At 41.8% G+C, this 18752-nt stretch overlaps 1 protein-coding gene across 1 annotated transcript in view; it reads left to right on the top strand.

The window, feature by feature from the left end:
• The window catches only part of asb4 (ankyrin repeat and SOCS box containing 4), a 35032-nt gene that overhangs the window by 4849 nt on the left and 11431 nt on the right, over positions 1–18752 (top strand). The window contains exon 3 of the mRNA XM_060825454.1: positions 3459–3949. Within this exon, the coding sequence (XP_060681437.1) occupies positions 3459–3949 (491 nt within the window). The remainder of the gene's footprint in view (positions 1–3458; positions 3950–18752) is intronic.

The following is an 18752-nucleotide window of genomic DNA, read 5'->3' as shown; positions in this document are numbered from 1 at the left end:
CAGTTCATCAACTTCACTAACACCTTCCATCATGACCTTAAGTCACGTGGACCATCTCGGACACGTGCATCCCTTCCTGGACCTCTCCGTCTCCATCTCTGGCGACCAACTCAACACGGGTATCTATTTCAAACCCACTGACTCCCACAGCTACCTGCACCTCCTCCCACCCCACCCACCCTCTTATAAACACTATCCCTTACACGCAAGTCCTCCAACTCCACCAAATCTGCTCTGAAGAAGAGGAATTCCACTCCAGATGTCCTCCTATTTCCAGGACTGCAATTTCCCCTCCCTTGTGATAAACAATGGCCTCCAGCACATTGCCTCCACTTCCTGCACATCTGCCCATGAATCCCACCCCTCCAACCTCAACAAGTGGTCCTCAACTTCCAACCCACTAATCACCCGATACAGCGCATAATCCTCTGCCATTTCTGCCAATTACACAATCAGGCACTACCACCAATATATATATTCCCTCCCCACCACTATTTGCATTCTGCAGAGCCCATTCTCTCCATGACTTCCTCGATAGATCTACGCCCCATGCCAACCCAACCTCCACACCCAGCACTTTCCCTTGTCACTACAAGAGTTGTAAAACCTGCACCGACACCTCCCCCCTCACCTCTGTCCACGACCCTAAAGGACCTTTTCACATCTGGCAGAGATGTTCCTGCACATCCATCCACCTCATCTACTGTGCCTGTTGCTCTTGATGTGGTCTCCCCTGCATCAGGGAGGCAGGACTCTAACTCGTGGAGTGTTTCAGGGAACATTTCTGGGAAACACACACCAAACCAGCCCATCGCCCTGTGGCTGGCCACTTTAACTCCCACTTCCACTCCACCAAGGACATGCAAGTCCTGGACCTCCTCAACCACCAAATCCAAGCACCCGACGACTGGAGGAAGAATGCCTCATCTTTCAGGTTGGGACCCTCTAACCACACAGGATAAACATCACCTTCACCTGTTTACAAATCTCCCCTCCTCCCACCTCATCCCAGATCCAATCCTCCAATTTGGCACTTCCCTCTTAACCTGTCCTACCTGTCCATTTTCCTTCTCACCCATCTGCTCCACCCTCCCTACCTACCTATCACAATTACCCCCCCCCCCGCATCCTCCTATTGCCTTCCCAGCTAGCTTACTCCCAGCTTCACCCCCACCCTTCTATTTATCTCTCAGCCCCCTTCCTCCCCTACAGTCCTGATGAAGGGCTTACGTCCAAAACATCAACTCTGCTGCACCTCAGGCATTGCCTGATCTGTTGTGCTTTTTCCAGCACCACACTTTTCAACAGTGACTTGGGTGGTGTATGATATTGGCCGAGGGTGGGTTGGCCTGTGGAGGAGTAGCCAACTTTTGTTGTAGTTGGACTAAACGCACTATGAAACTAGCCATTGGGAAAACTTAACATGGAAACCAGAGCAGGTTCTTGATGGGTTCAGTTCTCCACTTGCTCCCAAATACTTGAATGTTGGACACCAGACTCCAGCACATGGTGGCACAGTAGCAAGCTCTGCTGCCTCACAATGCCAGAAACTAGGGTTCGATTCCTATCATGAATGACTATCTGATTGCATGTTCTCCACTTATCTGCATGGGTTTCTGCAGGGTGCTCTGGTTTGGTCCCATAATGCAATGGACTTGCCATACTGAATTGCCCTGTACTCTTCAGGGATGTGCAGGCTTGGTGAGTTAGCCTAGTAAGAATAAAATGGGCAGGGTTGCGGCAATTGGGTGAGATGCTCTTTGGAGGATTAGTTCAGCCAAGATGGACCAAAAGGCCTCCTTCTGCACTGTAGGGAATCAATAAAATCTATGAAAATGGAAGTAGAAAGTCCACAAGCCTGAGCAGCCAGAATACTTAAAGCAACATTTTTACAAGCCTGCAGAACAATGACTGTAAAACCCTGAACAAAATCCAAGGGAAGAAGAAGATACCATTTTTGAAGTGGAAGATGAAATTATGATTTTGGCATCTTATTCATCAGGCTAAAACCTAATTAAAATCAAAAGGTAAATGAACTGTGTGTGCTATGTAAGTCAAGGTTCATCAAGTTACAAGTCTGTTCTTCAATAGTAAAATATCAACTAATGAAAATATGATGTCAAAAATGCCAAATTTAATTTTAGATGGATATTTCAACAATTATTAACTGTTACATAAAATATTCACATTTGTTTAAATGTTCAAAAAAAGTGCTGATCTACAAATGTAATGTATTCTGATTTTAAACTGAGACTGAGGTAAGTATTACAAGTCATGAAAGTGGGAGGTTCAGCTATTACTGTTGATGCAGGTAGAGTGAGTGCGGAGGGCATGTAGGGTTAGTGTTGTTGCAAATTAAGTTGGGTGAAGGCTAGTAGGGGAGTTATTGCAAGAAATGAGTCCTGGTGAAGGCTGAAAGGTATGTACAGTAGCAGAGATAGAGTGTTTGTGCAGTATCTGAGAGAAGATGATGAAACTTCGGCTGAAAATTTGAAAAGGATGTTGACCTTCTTCTTTCAGTACTGGGCATTCCTCCAGATGGCTGGGACTGGATTACAACCTTGGGCTAGGCTGGCACGGAATGGTGTCATAACCCCCACAGTTGATCCTGAAGGAAGGCAAAGTCCCACCTGTGTACCTGGATACCAAGTTGACCAGTGGATCTCCAGGACCATGCCCAGAGCATGAGGTGCTGATGTCCCTCTATCTGCAATGTCTGTGGCAAATGTCAGGAACTTGCAGGGCACCTTCAGGTGGTCGGTACTTGTCTGGGTGCGCAATGAGTTTACAATAAGGTGCCAGAAATGTTAGTTAATTCCAGAATATCCATTAAATGGTGAATTGGTCCAGGAATAGCGCATAGTAATCGGACATTGTATTTATCATTAGGCAGCAATGACAGTTGTGGTGGTTGGTTTGGTAACATTCAATGAGGAAGCTCACTTCATTTTACAGTGAGAATACATCACTGCACCAAACCTGACATGACATTCACTAACCCCCCCAAAAAAAGTTTCAGTTCTCTATCAGAACTGAGAAAGTTAAAGATCTGTCCAGATGTAAAATGCATCTCAAAAAAGGAATTCCTTAAAAAGTTTAAAGATTCCGAATAAATAAAACTAGTCTAATGTAGTAAGTTAAGTGAAGATAGCAGATTATAAAAGAAATTAATAGAGTATATAAAAGGAAAATGCATACACGTAAACCACCAGGATACACTCAACCAATATAAATTCTTCAGGAAGGTACTAGTTCTGATGGAATGGAACATTGAACTGTCACCATCTGACCTTATAACTGCTGGTTGATACAATCTGTTTTTCCAGCAGCCCTGTCTTAATTCAAGTTATTATATTTATTTGCTCAGACTTGATTTTTTTTTCTGTTGAACCGGTCAGAGTATTTTCATGAATTAGTCTGGAGCTATGTGGCTGTGTCTCACCCTTCCCTTTTAACAGGTGCCAACCTGAATCTACAGGCTAACAATGATTATCAAGATACCCCACTGCACACAGCCACACGCTTTGGTGTACCTGAACTCGTGGCCCTTTACGTCAACCATGGAGCAGATGTTGATAGTCTTAATGTCTATAGTGAAACACCGCTTATTACAGCAATTTACTGGGCTTTAAACATGAAGGAACAACAATATAGCACAGACCATCATCTGATCTGTAGAATGCTTATAGACTATGGAGCTTCTGTGAATGCTCGAGATCGGGATTACAAATCTCCACTTCATAAAGCAGCATGGAATTGTGACCATCTGCTCCTGAAAATGTTGTTAGAATCAGGCGCCCATATTGGGTCAATGGATGTCAATGGCTGTGCCTCTCTACAATACCTCCTGAAGGTCACAGGAGTGCGTCCTGCAGCACAACCAGAGAAATGTTATCAACTGCTGCTAAACCATGGAGCTGCAAGGGTTTACCCTCCGCAGTTTCACAAGGTAAGAATGCAAAATCAGATTTAGACAATAATATTTTCAACCTATTATTGGTAATACTGTTTGCATGATTGTTGCATACTATTTCCAGAAATTGGTGTTTGCAATATTTACATGCAGAACACCTCATGTATGCTCATCCTTTGTCTTCCATTTAACAAATTTATTACCAAGTTTATTTCAAACCAGCTTCTCCTCTGTTAAAATAATTAATTAAAGATCCTTCTTACGTGCCAAGCAGTCACAAATATTCCTGTCATTTCCAAGCAGCAGTTCCTTCTTTTGGTTTTCATTTTTCTTCATCAGCTGAAGGAAAATTGAGAGAAAAAACCTGTTTACATTTTTAACTTTGGAATTCTACAATAAATACCATATATATTGGTGTAAAAGTTGAATTTTTTAGACTATTTTATAAGATTAAATTTATGGGGTCGAATATTCTATGGATAGTACTTTTGAAGGGCTGAAATTCATGCTACATTCCAAACTATTGCATTGTAAACAGAAGCCCAATGGATCTCGAAACAAATAAAGAAAGAAAACACAGCAAATTATGGTAATTACCAGATAAAGACAATAAAAACAAAAATTAATTAATAAGCTTTTGTTTATACATACAAAAAGTGAAGTAGGAATATAATATGGCTTTAAATTATCGTTATATAGTGCATCTTAAATGAAACATATCAACTACAAACGTTTATTAAAATCCTGCCAAATCATACTTTGCGACATCTTCAGCACCGAATAAAGATTCTCCATCCTCCTTCATCCATCCAGCCTTGTGGGTGTATGTGGAAATGTGTTGCTGGTTAAAGCGCAGCAGGTCAAGCAGCATCCAAGGAGCAGGAAATTCGACGTTTCGGGAACAAGCCCTTCATCAGGATTCCTGATGAATTAAAGCTGCTTGCTGAACTAGAAGATAAGATTTTACAGCTTCACCAGTATGTTATCAGAAATCAGCAGCCCAAAACGTCGAATTTCCTGCTCCTTGGATACTGCCTGACCTGCTTTAACCAGCAACACATTTTCAGCTCTGATCTCCAGCATCTGCAGACCTCACTTTTTACTCGATGTATGTGGAAGACAATTTCTTTTGGAAATTTCTCATTTGCCAAAATATTTCACTTAAAACAGCCATCAGCTTTAACTTACTGCCCTCAGCCATACAAACTTTTCTCATGGCCAGTGGTTTTCACCAATATTGCTTTTTCTCCTTTTTGGTTCACAGTTCGATTCTCCAGCATGTCATTTCATCCATGTTTCCAATCCATGATAACTTGTAGCCTTCCTTCTGCTGATTTCTGATAACATACTGGTGAAGCTGTAAAATCTTATCTTCTAGTTCAGCAAGCAGCTTTAATTCTCTGCTGAAGTACTAAGTCATGCCTTCTCAAGAACCTCGTGCACCATCCATTTTAAGGCACTTACCTTAAAATCCGAAATTCCATTCCATTTTGATTTGTATCGTGCATGAATTTGGATGGTTTCACGACTAACACATTTTCCATTGTGACGATTTTTAAATACCCACTCAGCAACTTTAATCTCCAGTTGTGGCCACTTGCTCGGGTTACCTCTGTTGGCACACTTTTGATTTGGCATTGTTTGAAGGTGGTTCTACATCTTTCTCCAGTCTCTCACAGGTTTCTCTGAAACACAAAATCCTCTTGCTGCTGCACAATTAACCGTCTTCTCTCCAACTTCAACAACTTTCAGTTTAAATGCTGCTGTATATTTTTTGTTTTATCTGGATGGCATTTTTACACAAAGTGATTAAGAAATTTTAAAACCTGAACTAGGTACAGAACTGCATTCGAAGAATAACATGGTAACTGAGCTCAGCTGAGCTGCACACAAAGGGAGGTTATCACATGACTCTGATCTCAAACCTTCATGCCAAATTGGTATGAATTGTATATCAAAACTCATAATAGCACAAAAAATTCCTCATCATGATATTTATGTACTGGATTATACCTTAACTCACAAATGTTGATCTATTATCTGTGAAGAACTAGGGTCGATGTTTCCACGAGATATAAGGAAAATTCCAGATTTTTTTGGCCAAAAATAGGGGGTCAACTTTTACATGAGATCAACTTTTACTCAAGGATATATTCAGTGCACCTAAGATTTGGAAAGTTACTTGCTCCAGATGGAATGAATTCTAGGTTGCGAAAGGAAACAATAACAGAATAAGTAGATACACTGATCACAATCGTTTGGATATAGGAATAAGTGTCAAAGGTTTCCAAGAATGTGAATGCTATACCACAATTCAAGAAGGAGGAGAGGTATGAGCAAAGAAACTATAGGCGAGTCAGCTTAACATCAGGAAATCATGGAAAATTATCTTGATCGAATGATAAGGGAAACATGGAAAGTTGATTGTGGTAGTACAGTGGATGTATATATGGATTTATGGAAGATATTGTATTAATGACACTCTGAGGCTTGTGAATACATTGTAAGTCCATTGAGTTAAGGTAAAAGTGGCAGTATAGATACAAATTAGGCTCAATGACAGGGAACGAAGAGTAATGATATTGAATGATTTTCAGATTTGAAGATAGTTCGTAATGTTATTATTAAAAGTCAGTTTTGGTTCCTTGCACTTACTCCTGCAGGTGTAGGAGCAGCATTATGAAGTTTATAGTGATACAAAATTTGTCAAAGTACCAAATAGTGCTGAAGGTTGTTATAGACTCCAGGGTAAGATGATGAAATGTAAAAAAAAGATAGGTTGAGTTCAAAGCAGAGAAATGTGAAATATCCAGTGGGAGGACCTCATACATTAGACAGTACGTCATTAATTGCACAATATGGTAACCTGTAAGACATTGGTAATGATTTATAAAAATCCCTGGTAGGATGCAGGTGGTTACTTGAGTTTGCAATAAGAGGATATGCTTCTGTGCATATACGTCTGTTGCCATATTTAAAGCCCAGTCACGTGCAATTTTAAATATTCAGAGTCAGGAACTGGCCCTCACACTGTGGTATTCAACAGTTCTCAGGGAAGAAAAAGTCCCCACTTCTGGGACAGGGATCTGGAGGTATTGGTAGGTGGAATGGTGGAGAGGAGAGCAAATTTGTCCCTGGGAACTGCCACAACAGACCATGCCATGAGACACAGCCTACGTGGAGTCAGATTACAGCATGGGCCAGTGCTGTGTCCCAGATGAAAGAGGATGTCTAGCAATGCAGGAAGAATCTTCTTCATTCCACTTGGGGCAAATGCCACCATCATCCCTCTGTAATCTCACAACCACAGGGCCAGCAGTCACTCTCATTCTGCCAATGAACACACATCTCACCCAGACTCGTGAACTATAATACTCACTATTGCTTGCATTGTGTTCGCTCAACAGCTCTCATCCACCTCATCCTCTCAAATTACCGACCCTTCCTACCCTCTTTTGCTTTCTCCTCACTCACTTGGGAAAGCTTACCAACTCTCCTGCTAATGCATTAACACCAGTTAGTTTGTCACACATTTCCATCAAACTCAATCCCTCCTATGTTCCATTGCTGGAAAATGTGGCCCAAAATCACGCTGAAAGATCCCAGATTGGCAGTGGGCTTGGGTCATCAGACTCCTCACTCACTATGAGGACAAACAACTGGCCAGAGAAGAGCATGGTCAATGAAGAAATCTCTCTGTGCAACCAACCCAGTGAGCTTCATCATGCTGTGCTGCTCTCCCATTACCACCAGTGCAAACTCATTTTTAATCACAAGCTTTTATGCATCTTCCACATTTAATCCCCTCTCATGTTATGCATCTTCCACCTTTAATCCCCTCTCATCTCTTATGCAGGCAATAGCGCCGCCCAGTGAACCTTTACATAAAGTCCATATGAACACAGACCAAGATTTGGCTCCTCCAGCATGCTCCCCCTTTTAATAAAATCATGGCTGATATGATTATAACCTCAAATTTATTTTAATGATAACTATTTGCCTTCTTGCTTAATACAAATCTATACATCTTTGTCTTCAAAGTTTTGAAGGGCTCGCTTCAACTACCTTTGAAGATGATTTCAAAGACTCAGAACCCACTGTGAGAAAAACATTTCATCTCACTTATTTTAAATGGGCTTTCCCTTATTTTCAAACAGTGACCCACAAAAGAAACATCCTCTCTATGTGCAACTTATCAAGCTCCATTATGATCTTATATATTTCAATCAAGTTGCTTCTCACTCTTCTAAACTCCAGCAGATACAAGCCTTGCCTGTTCAACCTTTCCGTTATAAGGCAACTTTACCCATTCCAGGTATTAGTCCAGTAAACCTCCTCTGATCTGCTTTCAATGCATTTACATCATGCCTTAATAAGATGATGAATAATGTACTCTTAACAGTGCCTACCCTGTGTAAGTAAAGCATAATCTCTTACTCTTGTATTCAATTCCCCTCGCAATAAATTACAGCATTCTACTGACTTTCTTAATTACCTGATACACCTACATACTCACCTTTTACATTTCATGCACTAGAACACCCGTATCTTTCTGCATCTCACGGCTCTCCAACCTCACCCCATTTAGATCTTTTTTTTTCTTTTCCTGCAAAATGGACAATTTAAAATTTTCCCACATTATACTCCAATTTTCAGATCTTTTCCTAACTGCTTAACCTAACAATTTTGCAACAAAACCAGAAAATGCTGGAAAAGCTCCACAGGTCTGGCTGTATCAGTAGACAGAAGTCAGAGTTAATGTTTCAGGTCGAATGATCCTTCCTCAGAATATAGGTTTTTGTTTTCTGTTTTTGTTTCTGATTTACAGCATCTGAAGTTCTTTCAGTTTTGAACTTTTTTGCAATTTCCTTATGTCTTCTTCACAACTTACTTTCCTGCCTCTTTTTGTGTCATCAGTAAATTTCACAACCATACCCTCTGTTCCTCATTCCAACCATTTCTATAAATTGCCAACCTGATAAAGATATGTTTATGCTTATTCTTTGCCTCCTGTTAGTCAGCTAATCTTCTATCCATGCCAATATGTTACCCCATACACTACTGGCTTTTATTTTCTGCAATAATCTTTGCTGGGGCACTTTAATAAATGCTTTCTTAGTACAGTATGTACATTGGTTCCACTTAATCCACCACACGTTACTTCCACAAAAAATTTAAATGATTTTCCCTTTACAAAGCCATGTTGACTCTGCTTGATTACCTTGAACCTACCATGGTTCTAACTTCCTCCTAATGGCAGAGGTGAAGCTATTTGGCCTGTACTTTCATATCACTCCCTTTTTGAATAAAGGAGTTACATTTGCTATAATCCAAACCTTCCTCAAATTTAGTGAGTTGTTTTTTTTTTAGATTAGATTACTTACAGTGTGGAAACAGGCCCTTCGGCCCAACAAGTCCACACCACCCCGCCGAAATGCAACCCACCCATACCCCTACATTTACCCCTTACCTAACACTATGGGCAATTTAGCATGGCCAATTCACCTGACCCGCACATCTTTGGACTGTGGGAGGAAACCGGAGCACCCGGAGGAAACCCACGCAGACACGGGGAGAATGTGCAAACTCCACACAGTCAGTCGCCTGAGGCGGGAATTGAACCCGGGCGTCAGGCGCTGTGAGACAGCAGTGCTAACCACTGTGCCACCATGTCGCCAAATTTAAAATTTAAATTTGGAAAATTTAAACCAATACACCATCTAGCTCATTGGCCACTTCTTTTAAGATATTAGGGTGAAGTCCTTTAGGATCTAGGAACTTATTAGCTACCAGTACCAAAAGTTTACCACTTCTCTGGTAATTGTAAATTTCCTGAGTTCCTCCCTTCCTTCCATTACCTGATTTATAGCTGCTTCTAGGATTTCATATGTATCTTTTGTTATGAAGACTGATCCAATATACTGACTCAATTCAATCTTCCATCTCTTCATTTCCATTATTAACTCACCACACTCACTTCCTATGAGATGCAAGGTTCACTTTGTTAACTCCTTTCTTTCGTAATTTGTTATAGAAAGTCTTATTATCTGTTTTAATATTTTGTGCTAGCTTTCCTCATACCTCGATTTTCCCTGCTTAGTAAAATTTTTACTTATTCCTTGTTTTTTTTATGTGCCCTCCTATCTATCTTTGGATGGTAAAATGCTTTTTCTTTAAGTTTGATGCTATTTTTGACATTTCTAGAAAACCATAAATGGTGGGTCCATTCTTTGGCATTTTTCTTACTCATTAGATTGTATCTACTCTATACTTTCTGACATATCCCCTTAATCTAATTTCTAACTTGCTTCAGCCAACCCGGCTTTCATGATCTCATAAGTGCCCTTATTAACTTGTTTAAAAATAGTTTTGGACCCATTCCTTTCTTACTCAAGCTATTGTTGTTACTATAAGACCATAAGACATAGGAATGGAAGCAAGGCCATTCGACCCATTGAGTCCACTCCGCCATTTAATCATGACTGATGGACATTTTGATTTCACTTATCCGCACTCTCCTGTGGCCCTTAATTCCTTGCAGATCAAGTGTTTATCAATCTTAAAGACACCCAATGTCCCAGCCTCCACTGCGCTCCACGACAATGAATTCTACAGGCCCACCACTCTCTGGCTGAAGAAATGTCTCCTCATTTCCATTCTAAATTGACCCCGTCTAATTTTAAAGTGGTGCCCATGGGTCCTGGTCTCCCCGCCTATCACAAACAACTTCCCAGCGTCCACCCTTTCTAACTCATGCAATATCTTGTAAGTTTCTATTAGATCTCCCCTCAACGTTCTAAACTCTAATGAATACAATCCCAGGATCCTCAGTTGATCATCATATGTTAGGCTAACCATTCCAGGGATCATCCATGTGAATCTCCGCTGGACACGCTCCAGTGGCTGTATGTCCTTCCTGAGGAGTGAGGCCCAAAATTGGACACAGTATTCTAAATGGGGCCTAACTGGAGCTTTATAAAGTCTCAGAAGCACATTGCTGTTTTTATATTCCAACTTTCTTGAGATAAATGACAACATTACATTTGCTTTCTTAATCACGGACTCAACCTGTAAATCAACCTTCAGAGAATCGTGAACTAGCAATCCCAGACCCCTTTGTACTTTGGCTTTATGAATTTTCTCACCATTTAAAAAATAGTCCATGTCTATTCATTTTTCCAAAGTGCAAGACCTCGCACTTGCTCACGTCGAATTTCATCAGCCAATTCCTGGACCACTCTCCTATACTGACTAAATCTTTCTGCAGCCTCCCCACCTCCTCAGTACTACCTTCCTGTCCATCTAACTTCATATCATCAGTGACTTTTTCCAGAATGCCCCCAGTCTCTTCATTCAGATCATTTATATATAAAGTGAACAGCTGCGGCCTCAACACTGTACCCTGCGGGTCGCCATTTGTCACCAGCTGCCATTCCGAAAAAGAAGCATTTATCCCAACTCTCTGCCTTCTGTCAGACAGCCAATCCTCAATCTATGCCAGTAGCTCACCTCAAACATCACGGGCCCTCACCTTACTCAGCAGCCTCCTGTGAGGCACCTTATCAAAGGCCTTTTGGAAGTCTAGATAGACCACATCCACTGGGTTTCCCTGGTCTAACCTATTGTCACCTCTTCAAAGAATTGTAATAGGTTTGTCAGGCACAATCTCCCCTTACTAAATCCATGCTGACTTGTTCTAATCTGACCCTGCACTTCCAAGAATTTAGAAATTTCATCCTTAATATTGAATTCTAGAATTTTACGCACAAGCGAGGTCAGGCTAATCAGCCTATAATTTTCCATCTTTTGTCTTGATCCTTTCTTGAACAAAGGGGTTACAACAGTGATTTTCCAATCATCTGGGACTTTCCCTGACTCCAGTGATTTTTGAAAGATCACAGTCAGTGCTTCCACTATTTCCTCAGCTACCTCTCTCGGAATTCTAAGATGTAGCCCATCAGGACCAAGAGATTTATCTATTTTTAGACCCTTGAACTTTTCTAGCACTTTCTCTTTTGTAATGGCTACCATACTCAACTCTGCCCCCTGACTCTCCTTAATTGTTCGGATATTATTCATGTCTTCCACTGTGAAGACTGATGCAAAATACTTATTAAGTTCTTCAGCTATTTCCTCATCTCCCAGCACTAGCCTTCCAGCATCAATTTGGAGCAGCCCAATGTCTACTTTTGCCTCTCATTTGTTTCTTATGTATTGAAAGAAACTTTTACTATCATTCCTAATGTACTGGCTAGCCTACCTTCATATTTGATCCTCTCCTTCCTTATTTCTCTTAGTTATCCTCTGTTTTTGTAGTCTTCCCAATCTACTTCCAGTCAATTTTTGTCAGTTCCTCTCTCATGCCCTTGTAACTACCTTTATTTAACTGTAACACCATTACATCCGATTTGCCTTCTCTCTTTCAAACTGTAGACTGAAATCTACATATTATGATCGCTGTCTCCTTAGTGTTCCCTTACTTTAAGATCTTTTATAAAGTCTGGCTCATTACATGGCACTAAGTCCAGAATAGCCTGCCCCTTGTGGGCTGCATCACAAGCTGTTCCAAAAGGCCATCCTGGAAGCATTCCATGAATTCCCTTTCTTTGGATCCACCAGCAACTTTATTCACCCAGTCTATTAGCATATTGAAGACCCCACGATCACTGTGATCTTGCCTTTCTGACATGTCCTATCAATTTCCCCTACATCTTGCATCCCTGGTCCTGACCACTGTTTGGAGGTCTGTACATGACTCCCATGATGGTCTTTTTGCCTTTGTGGTTCCTCAACTCCACCCACACAGATTCTACATCATCTGACCCTATGTCATTCAGTGCCATAGATTTAATCTCATTCTTAACTAACAAGACAACCCCGCCCCCTCTGTCCACGTCCCTGTCTTTTCAATAAGTTGTAAATCCTTGGATGTTTAACTGCCTGTCCGGAATCCCCTACAACCAAGTCTCTGTGATGCCTACCACGATGATTTGTGCCGTTAATTCATCTGCTTTGTTACAAATACTATGAGCATTCAGAGAAAGTGCCTTCAAACTAATTTTCTTATCCTCACGATTTCCAGCATCTCTAGTAATATGTCCTAAGTTATCATTCCTTTTTGCTTCATTCCTAGCCTGCCTTGAACTTAAACCCTGCAAGGTACCAGGGGCACTTTCATTATGAGTTTGTTAATTAATTCTACCTTGTTGCATTATACCAGGACTACTATAGACTGCTCACTGGTCAATTCTAGGACATGCCATTCTAAGAACTGTCCAATCACATCCTATGATGTCCTCATCTAGCTATCTTGACCCATCTGACTTTTCCAATTGATCCCATGGTTATCACTGTGTCTTTAAGCTCCACTCTATCCCATCTTTTTGCCTGAGATATTGTGACCTCCAGGTTAAACCACCACCTGTTGTGTCTCTCTCATGAGTAAACAGCTTTATGTCCTCTGGGACTATGACAACTATACTTACCTACTGTTTGCTTACTGTTAGACATCCTATACACCATTCCTACAAGTGACTTTTTGCCTTTTATCATCTCTCATCTCTACCCAAATCATTCCACATCCTGGTTTCCATAACTTAGGGCATACTTCTCTCTTGTGCTAACATCACTATTAATTAACAAAACCGTCCTTCCATAATTGTTAGCTTCCTGCCATTCCTAATTGAAATATTGCCTTCAGATTCAGTTGCCAATGTTGCAGCCATGTTTCTAGAATGGATATCAGATCAAACCTATTTATTTCTATTTGCATGCTCTGTTCATCTGTTTCGAATGGTACGTGCATTCAAATACTGACCCCTTTAGATTTAATCTTTTTCAAATTTCAATAATATCCATTGGCTAACTCTTATATTTTCACTCGCTTTCCATCCTGTCACAATATGTTGCTCATTTCCTGGAGGAATACCATATTCTTTTGTGTCTCCTCTTTGGTTTCCCATATGGTCCCAAATTTGATCTCTTGCCCTGAATATTTAGTTTAAGACCTTTTCTAATTCCCTCATTACGTGGCTGGCAAGAACCTTGGTCTCAGCACATTCAGCTACATCCAGTTTCCCCAGTACTGGTGCCATTTCCCTACAAAGTAGAACCCACTTCTTCCATTGCAGTCCCTGAGCCAAGGCATTCATCTGTTGAAGCTGATGTGTCCAGTGCCAGTCTGCATGGCTTCCCGTTCATACCTCAGCTAGAGTCACACTCTCCAGTCCCTGGACACTGATCAAATCAGATGACTCAATCCTAAGAAAGGTGCAATTATCTAATAATACAAAGAAAGAGTCCAGCAGCTTTCCCCAGACCTGATGCTACTCAGTGTTGATCAATCCCCCAGGACTGGGTGAGGACCATTCACCAGATTGATTTGGCAGAACAATGCTAACTAACCACAGGCTAAGCCCCCAGACAGACAACAACACTCCAACTGACCTACCTGTAATCCCTGGAGTCCTTGCACCTGACCTGCAGGATTGACCATGCTCAAACCTGGATTGCAAGGCCACAAATCTGAATCTTGAGTGGGGGCCACATGCTTGACTGATTGTAACTAATGCCCTGTTGGGTTATCGGATGGGCCCCTTGGCTAATTGTGGTGGTCACCCTTGACTAATTGTAGCTAATACCCTGTTGGGTTCTCAGAAAAGGGTTACTAGGAAGAGAATAGGGCCCCTCAAAGATCAGCATGGCTGCCTTTGTGTGGAGCCACAGAAAATGGGGGAGATACTAAACGAGTATTTTGCATCAGTATTTACAGTGGAAAAGGATATGGAAGATATAGACTGTAGGGAAATAGATGTTGACACCTTGCAAAATGTCCATATTACAGAGGGAGGAAGTGCTGGATGTCTTGAAAAGCATAAAGGTGGATAAATCCCCAGGACTCGATCAGGTATACCTTAGAACTCTGTGGGAAGCTAGAGAAGTGATTGCTGGGCCTCTTGCTGAGATATTTGTATCATCGAGGCGAGGTGCCGGAAGACTGGAGGTTGGCTAACGTGGTGTCACTCTTTAAGAAGGGTGGTAAGGGCAAGCCAGGGAACTATAGATGTGAGCCTGACATCGGTGGTGGGCAAGTTGTTGGAGGAAATCCTGAGGGACAGGATGTGCATGTATTTGGAAAGGCAAGGGCTGATTAGGGATAGTCAACATAGCTTTGTGCATAGGAAATCATGTCTCACAAACTTGATTGAGTTTTTTGAAGAAGTAACAAAGAGGATAGATGAGGGCAGAGTGGTAGATGTGATCTATATGGACTCCAGTAAGGCGTTTGACAAGGTTCCCCATGGGAGACTAGTTAGCAAGGTTAGATATCACGGAGTACAGGGAGAACTCACCATTTGGACACAGAACTGGCTCAAAGGTAGAAGACAGAGGGTGGTGGTGGAGAGTTGTTTTTCAGATTGGAGGTCTGTGACCAGTGGAGTGCCACAAGGATTGGTGCTGCGTCCTCTACTTTTTGTCATTTATATAAATGATTTGGATACGAGCATAAGAGGTATAGTTAGTAAGTTTGCAGATCACACCAAAGTTGGAGGTGTAGTGGACAGCGAAGAAGGTTACCTCAGATTACAACAGGATCTTGATCAGATGGGCCAATGGGGCGAGAAGTGGCAGATAGAGTTTAATTCAAATATATGCAAGGTGCTGCATTTTGGGAAAGCAAATCTTAGCAGGACTTATACACTTAATGGTAAGGTCCTAAGGAGTGTTGCTGAACAAAGAGACCTTGGTCTGCAGGTTCTTAGCTCCTTGAAAGTGGAGTCGCAGGAAGATAGGATAGTGAAGACGTTTGGTATATTTTCCTTTATTGGTCATAGTATTGAGTACAGGTGTTGGGAGGTCATGTTCCAGCTGTACAGGACATTGGTTAGACCACTTTTGGAATATTGCGTGTAATTCTGGTCTCCTTCCTATCGGAAAGATGTTGTGAAACTTGAAAGGATTCGGAAAAGATTTACAAGGAAGTTGCCAGGGTTGGAGGATTTGAGCTGTAGGGAGGGGCTGAACAGGCTGGGGCTGTTTTCCCTGGAGCGTCGCAGGCTGAGGGGTGACCTTATAGAGGTTTACAAAATTATGAGGGGCATGGATAGGATAAATAGGCAAAGTCTTTTCCCTGGGGTCGGGGAGTCCCAAACGAGAGAGCATAGGTTTATGGTGAGAGGAGAAAGATATAAAAGAGACCTAAGGGGCAACATTTTCACACAGAGGGTGGTATATGTATGGAATGAACTGCCAGAGGAAGTGGTGGAGGCTGGTACAATTGCAATATTTAAGAGGCATTTGGATGGGTATATGAATAGGAAGGGTTTGGAGGGATATGGGCTGGGTGCTGGCAGGTGTGAGTAGTTTGGGTAGGGATATCTGGTCGGCATAGACGTGTTGGACCGAAGGGTCTGTTTCCATGCCGTACATCTTATGACTCAATGACTCTATGTGCTCCTTGGCTGATTGTGGTGGTCACCCTTGACTGATTGAAGCTCTACTTCACCCCACCATGACATTTATGCTTCGCCATTTGCTCCAAGTGCATGTTGTGTTTTCGCTACATAAAATGCCGACTCATGCTGATGTTGACATAGCACAGTGCTAGACAGTGCCATGTAACTACTGACTGATAGATTGACTGCTCATTACTCCCCACTCTCATGAGCAGCTGCTGGTTGGCAGACTGTAACCGAACCCTAAACAGCCTGTAATGTGATGTGATCCTGATAGAGACTGGCAACCCATACGTCAGTGCTGAGTCAACGCATGTGAAGAAAACAAAGTGAATTGGACAGAGGCTGGAGCCTCCAGCTGAAGTGAGAGAAGCTAAGAGTCAAGCTGCATGAGTAAATGACAGAACAGCAAAATCTTCTGTAATGAATAAGATGCTTGTCTGCTCTTGCCTGTAAAGTACGCAAAGCAAAGGTGCCCTGATTCCAAAGTAAAGTGTTAAAGGACTGAAGTGGTGTCTGAGCTGGTCTGAGAGCGGGCATGATGATGTAGTGGGGGTGGCCTTTTGTTGATGTTGACTTGCTGGATGAAAGGTCGAGAAGGATAGTGGTCGAGAGCATGCAGGGACATTGTTCTGAAGAAGAAGGTTCATGATGATCGAGTAAAGAAGGTCACTGCTCTCATTTACATATTGGGAATTTGCACTGAATTGTTTCTCAGTGGATGGGAGAAGAATTGAAAATGGCATATAAATAAGGCTTCAATGAAAACGCGAGTGCATGGAATTAATGTAGTTGCCAGATAGTGGCAAGATTCTGAAGTTACCATTTAAGCCTTGTAGGTAAATCAGGAAAAGTTTTCTTCATGTCAAGATTCTGATTTCTTTTCATTCTCTTGGCTTTGTCCTCACCAATCGACCTGGAGCGGATCCATCTGTCCTTGCCTTTATTGGCAGGAGTCACTGATGCACAATCCTTTGGAGAAGATATTTCATCTTCACATTGATGGTACCCTCCATCATATTGTGTAGCACTAACAACATGTGAATGGGTAGATTTGCAATACATCTGGCAAGGGGTCTCTGAGATTAGAGGATAGAATAACTAAATTAGAGAGCTGGAATGCTAAGATCGGTATTCGGTATAATTGTATGCAAACAAAATAGGAATTAGGTAACAGTCATTCTTAGATAAGGCAGAGACAGAGATACAGCAAGCAGTTTAGGGATAGTATAGCCTGAGAGTAGCCTTCAGCTGGATTGAACATCAGTAGCTAGAATCCATAGAGAGAGATCAACTCAGGTGTGTAACCATAGAGATGGATCAGTCTATCATGTCAGCTTAAACATGATGGCAGCTAGGAAAATTTCAATTCTGTCAGGGGAGCTAGAGACCAAAATGAATGAGGTTAAAAGCAGAAGTTGACAAACTAAAAATATCAGAAGAGCTACTTGGGTCAGAGATGTACTGAAGCTTGTGGGTGGCAGCCCTGGTTAAGACATTGACTTTACCTGTAGCAGTTTGAGAATGCAGAGACCAATAGAAAGGCTTACATTGGGAAATGTGGAAGGATCGTTCCAATGAAGTGTATGCTTCTGGTTTGCATGCCAAATTCCAGAAGTATCAGGTACTGTATGCAAATAGACCGATAACCAATGAGGATCTTATGAGATGGAGGTCAAAGAAACTGCTGCAGATTTTGAGTCCATCCTAAAAGTATTTAACACATATTTCAGCTCAAAAAACCTTGTAACTGAGTGAGTATGATTTCACCAAAGGTGTCAGAGGCAAGGGGAATCAATCAAATCATTTCTAATAAATATTTATGGGTGAGGGTGGGTTATTTGTTGTGGATATCGAGCTCTTAAATATGAACTTATTTGTGACTGGGTCATCATTAGGTTCCCACAATGAGTAGTTAACAAATTTCTTACAGTCGAGAGTGTGGTGCTGGAAAAGCACAGCCGATCGGGCAGCATCCAAGGAGCAGGAAAATCGACATTACGACATAAGCCCTTTATCAGGAATGAGGCTTGTGGATCGGGGCTGAGAGATAAATGAGAGGGGATGGGGTTGGGGGGAGGTAGCTGGAAAAGCAATAGGTGGATGAAGGTGAGGGTGAAGGTGATAGGTCAGAGAGGGCAGTGATGGATGGGTCCGGAGGGTGGTGCTAAGTTGGAAGCTTGGGACTGGGATAATGTGAGGGGAAGGGAAATGAGGAAGCTTTGAAATCCACATCTATCCCATGTGGTTGCAGGGTCCCAAGGGAGAATATGAAAATATGAAATCTTCAGCTGACACAATATGATTCTACAACAGTCTAGATTAGAGTGGTGCTGGAAAAGCAGGTCAGGCAGCATCCGAGGAGCAGGAAAATCGACGTTTCG

This window comes from Hemiscyllium ocellatum, chromosome 5 (genome assembly GCF_020745735.1).
Source record: "Hemiscyllium ocellatum isolate sHemOce1 chromosome 5, sHemOce1.pat.X.cur, whole genome shotgun sequence".
NCBI classification, from domain to species: domain Eukaryota; kingdom Metazoa; phylum Chordata; class Chondrichthyes; order Orectolobiformes; family Hemiscylliidae; genus Hemiscyllium; species Hemiscyllium ocellatum.
The sequence above is the reverse complement of the archived record's forward strand: the minus strand, read 5'-3'. Positions and strand labels throughout refer to the sequence as shown.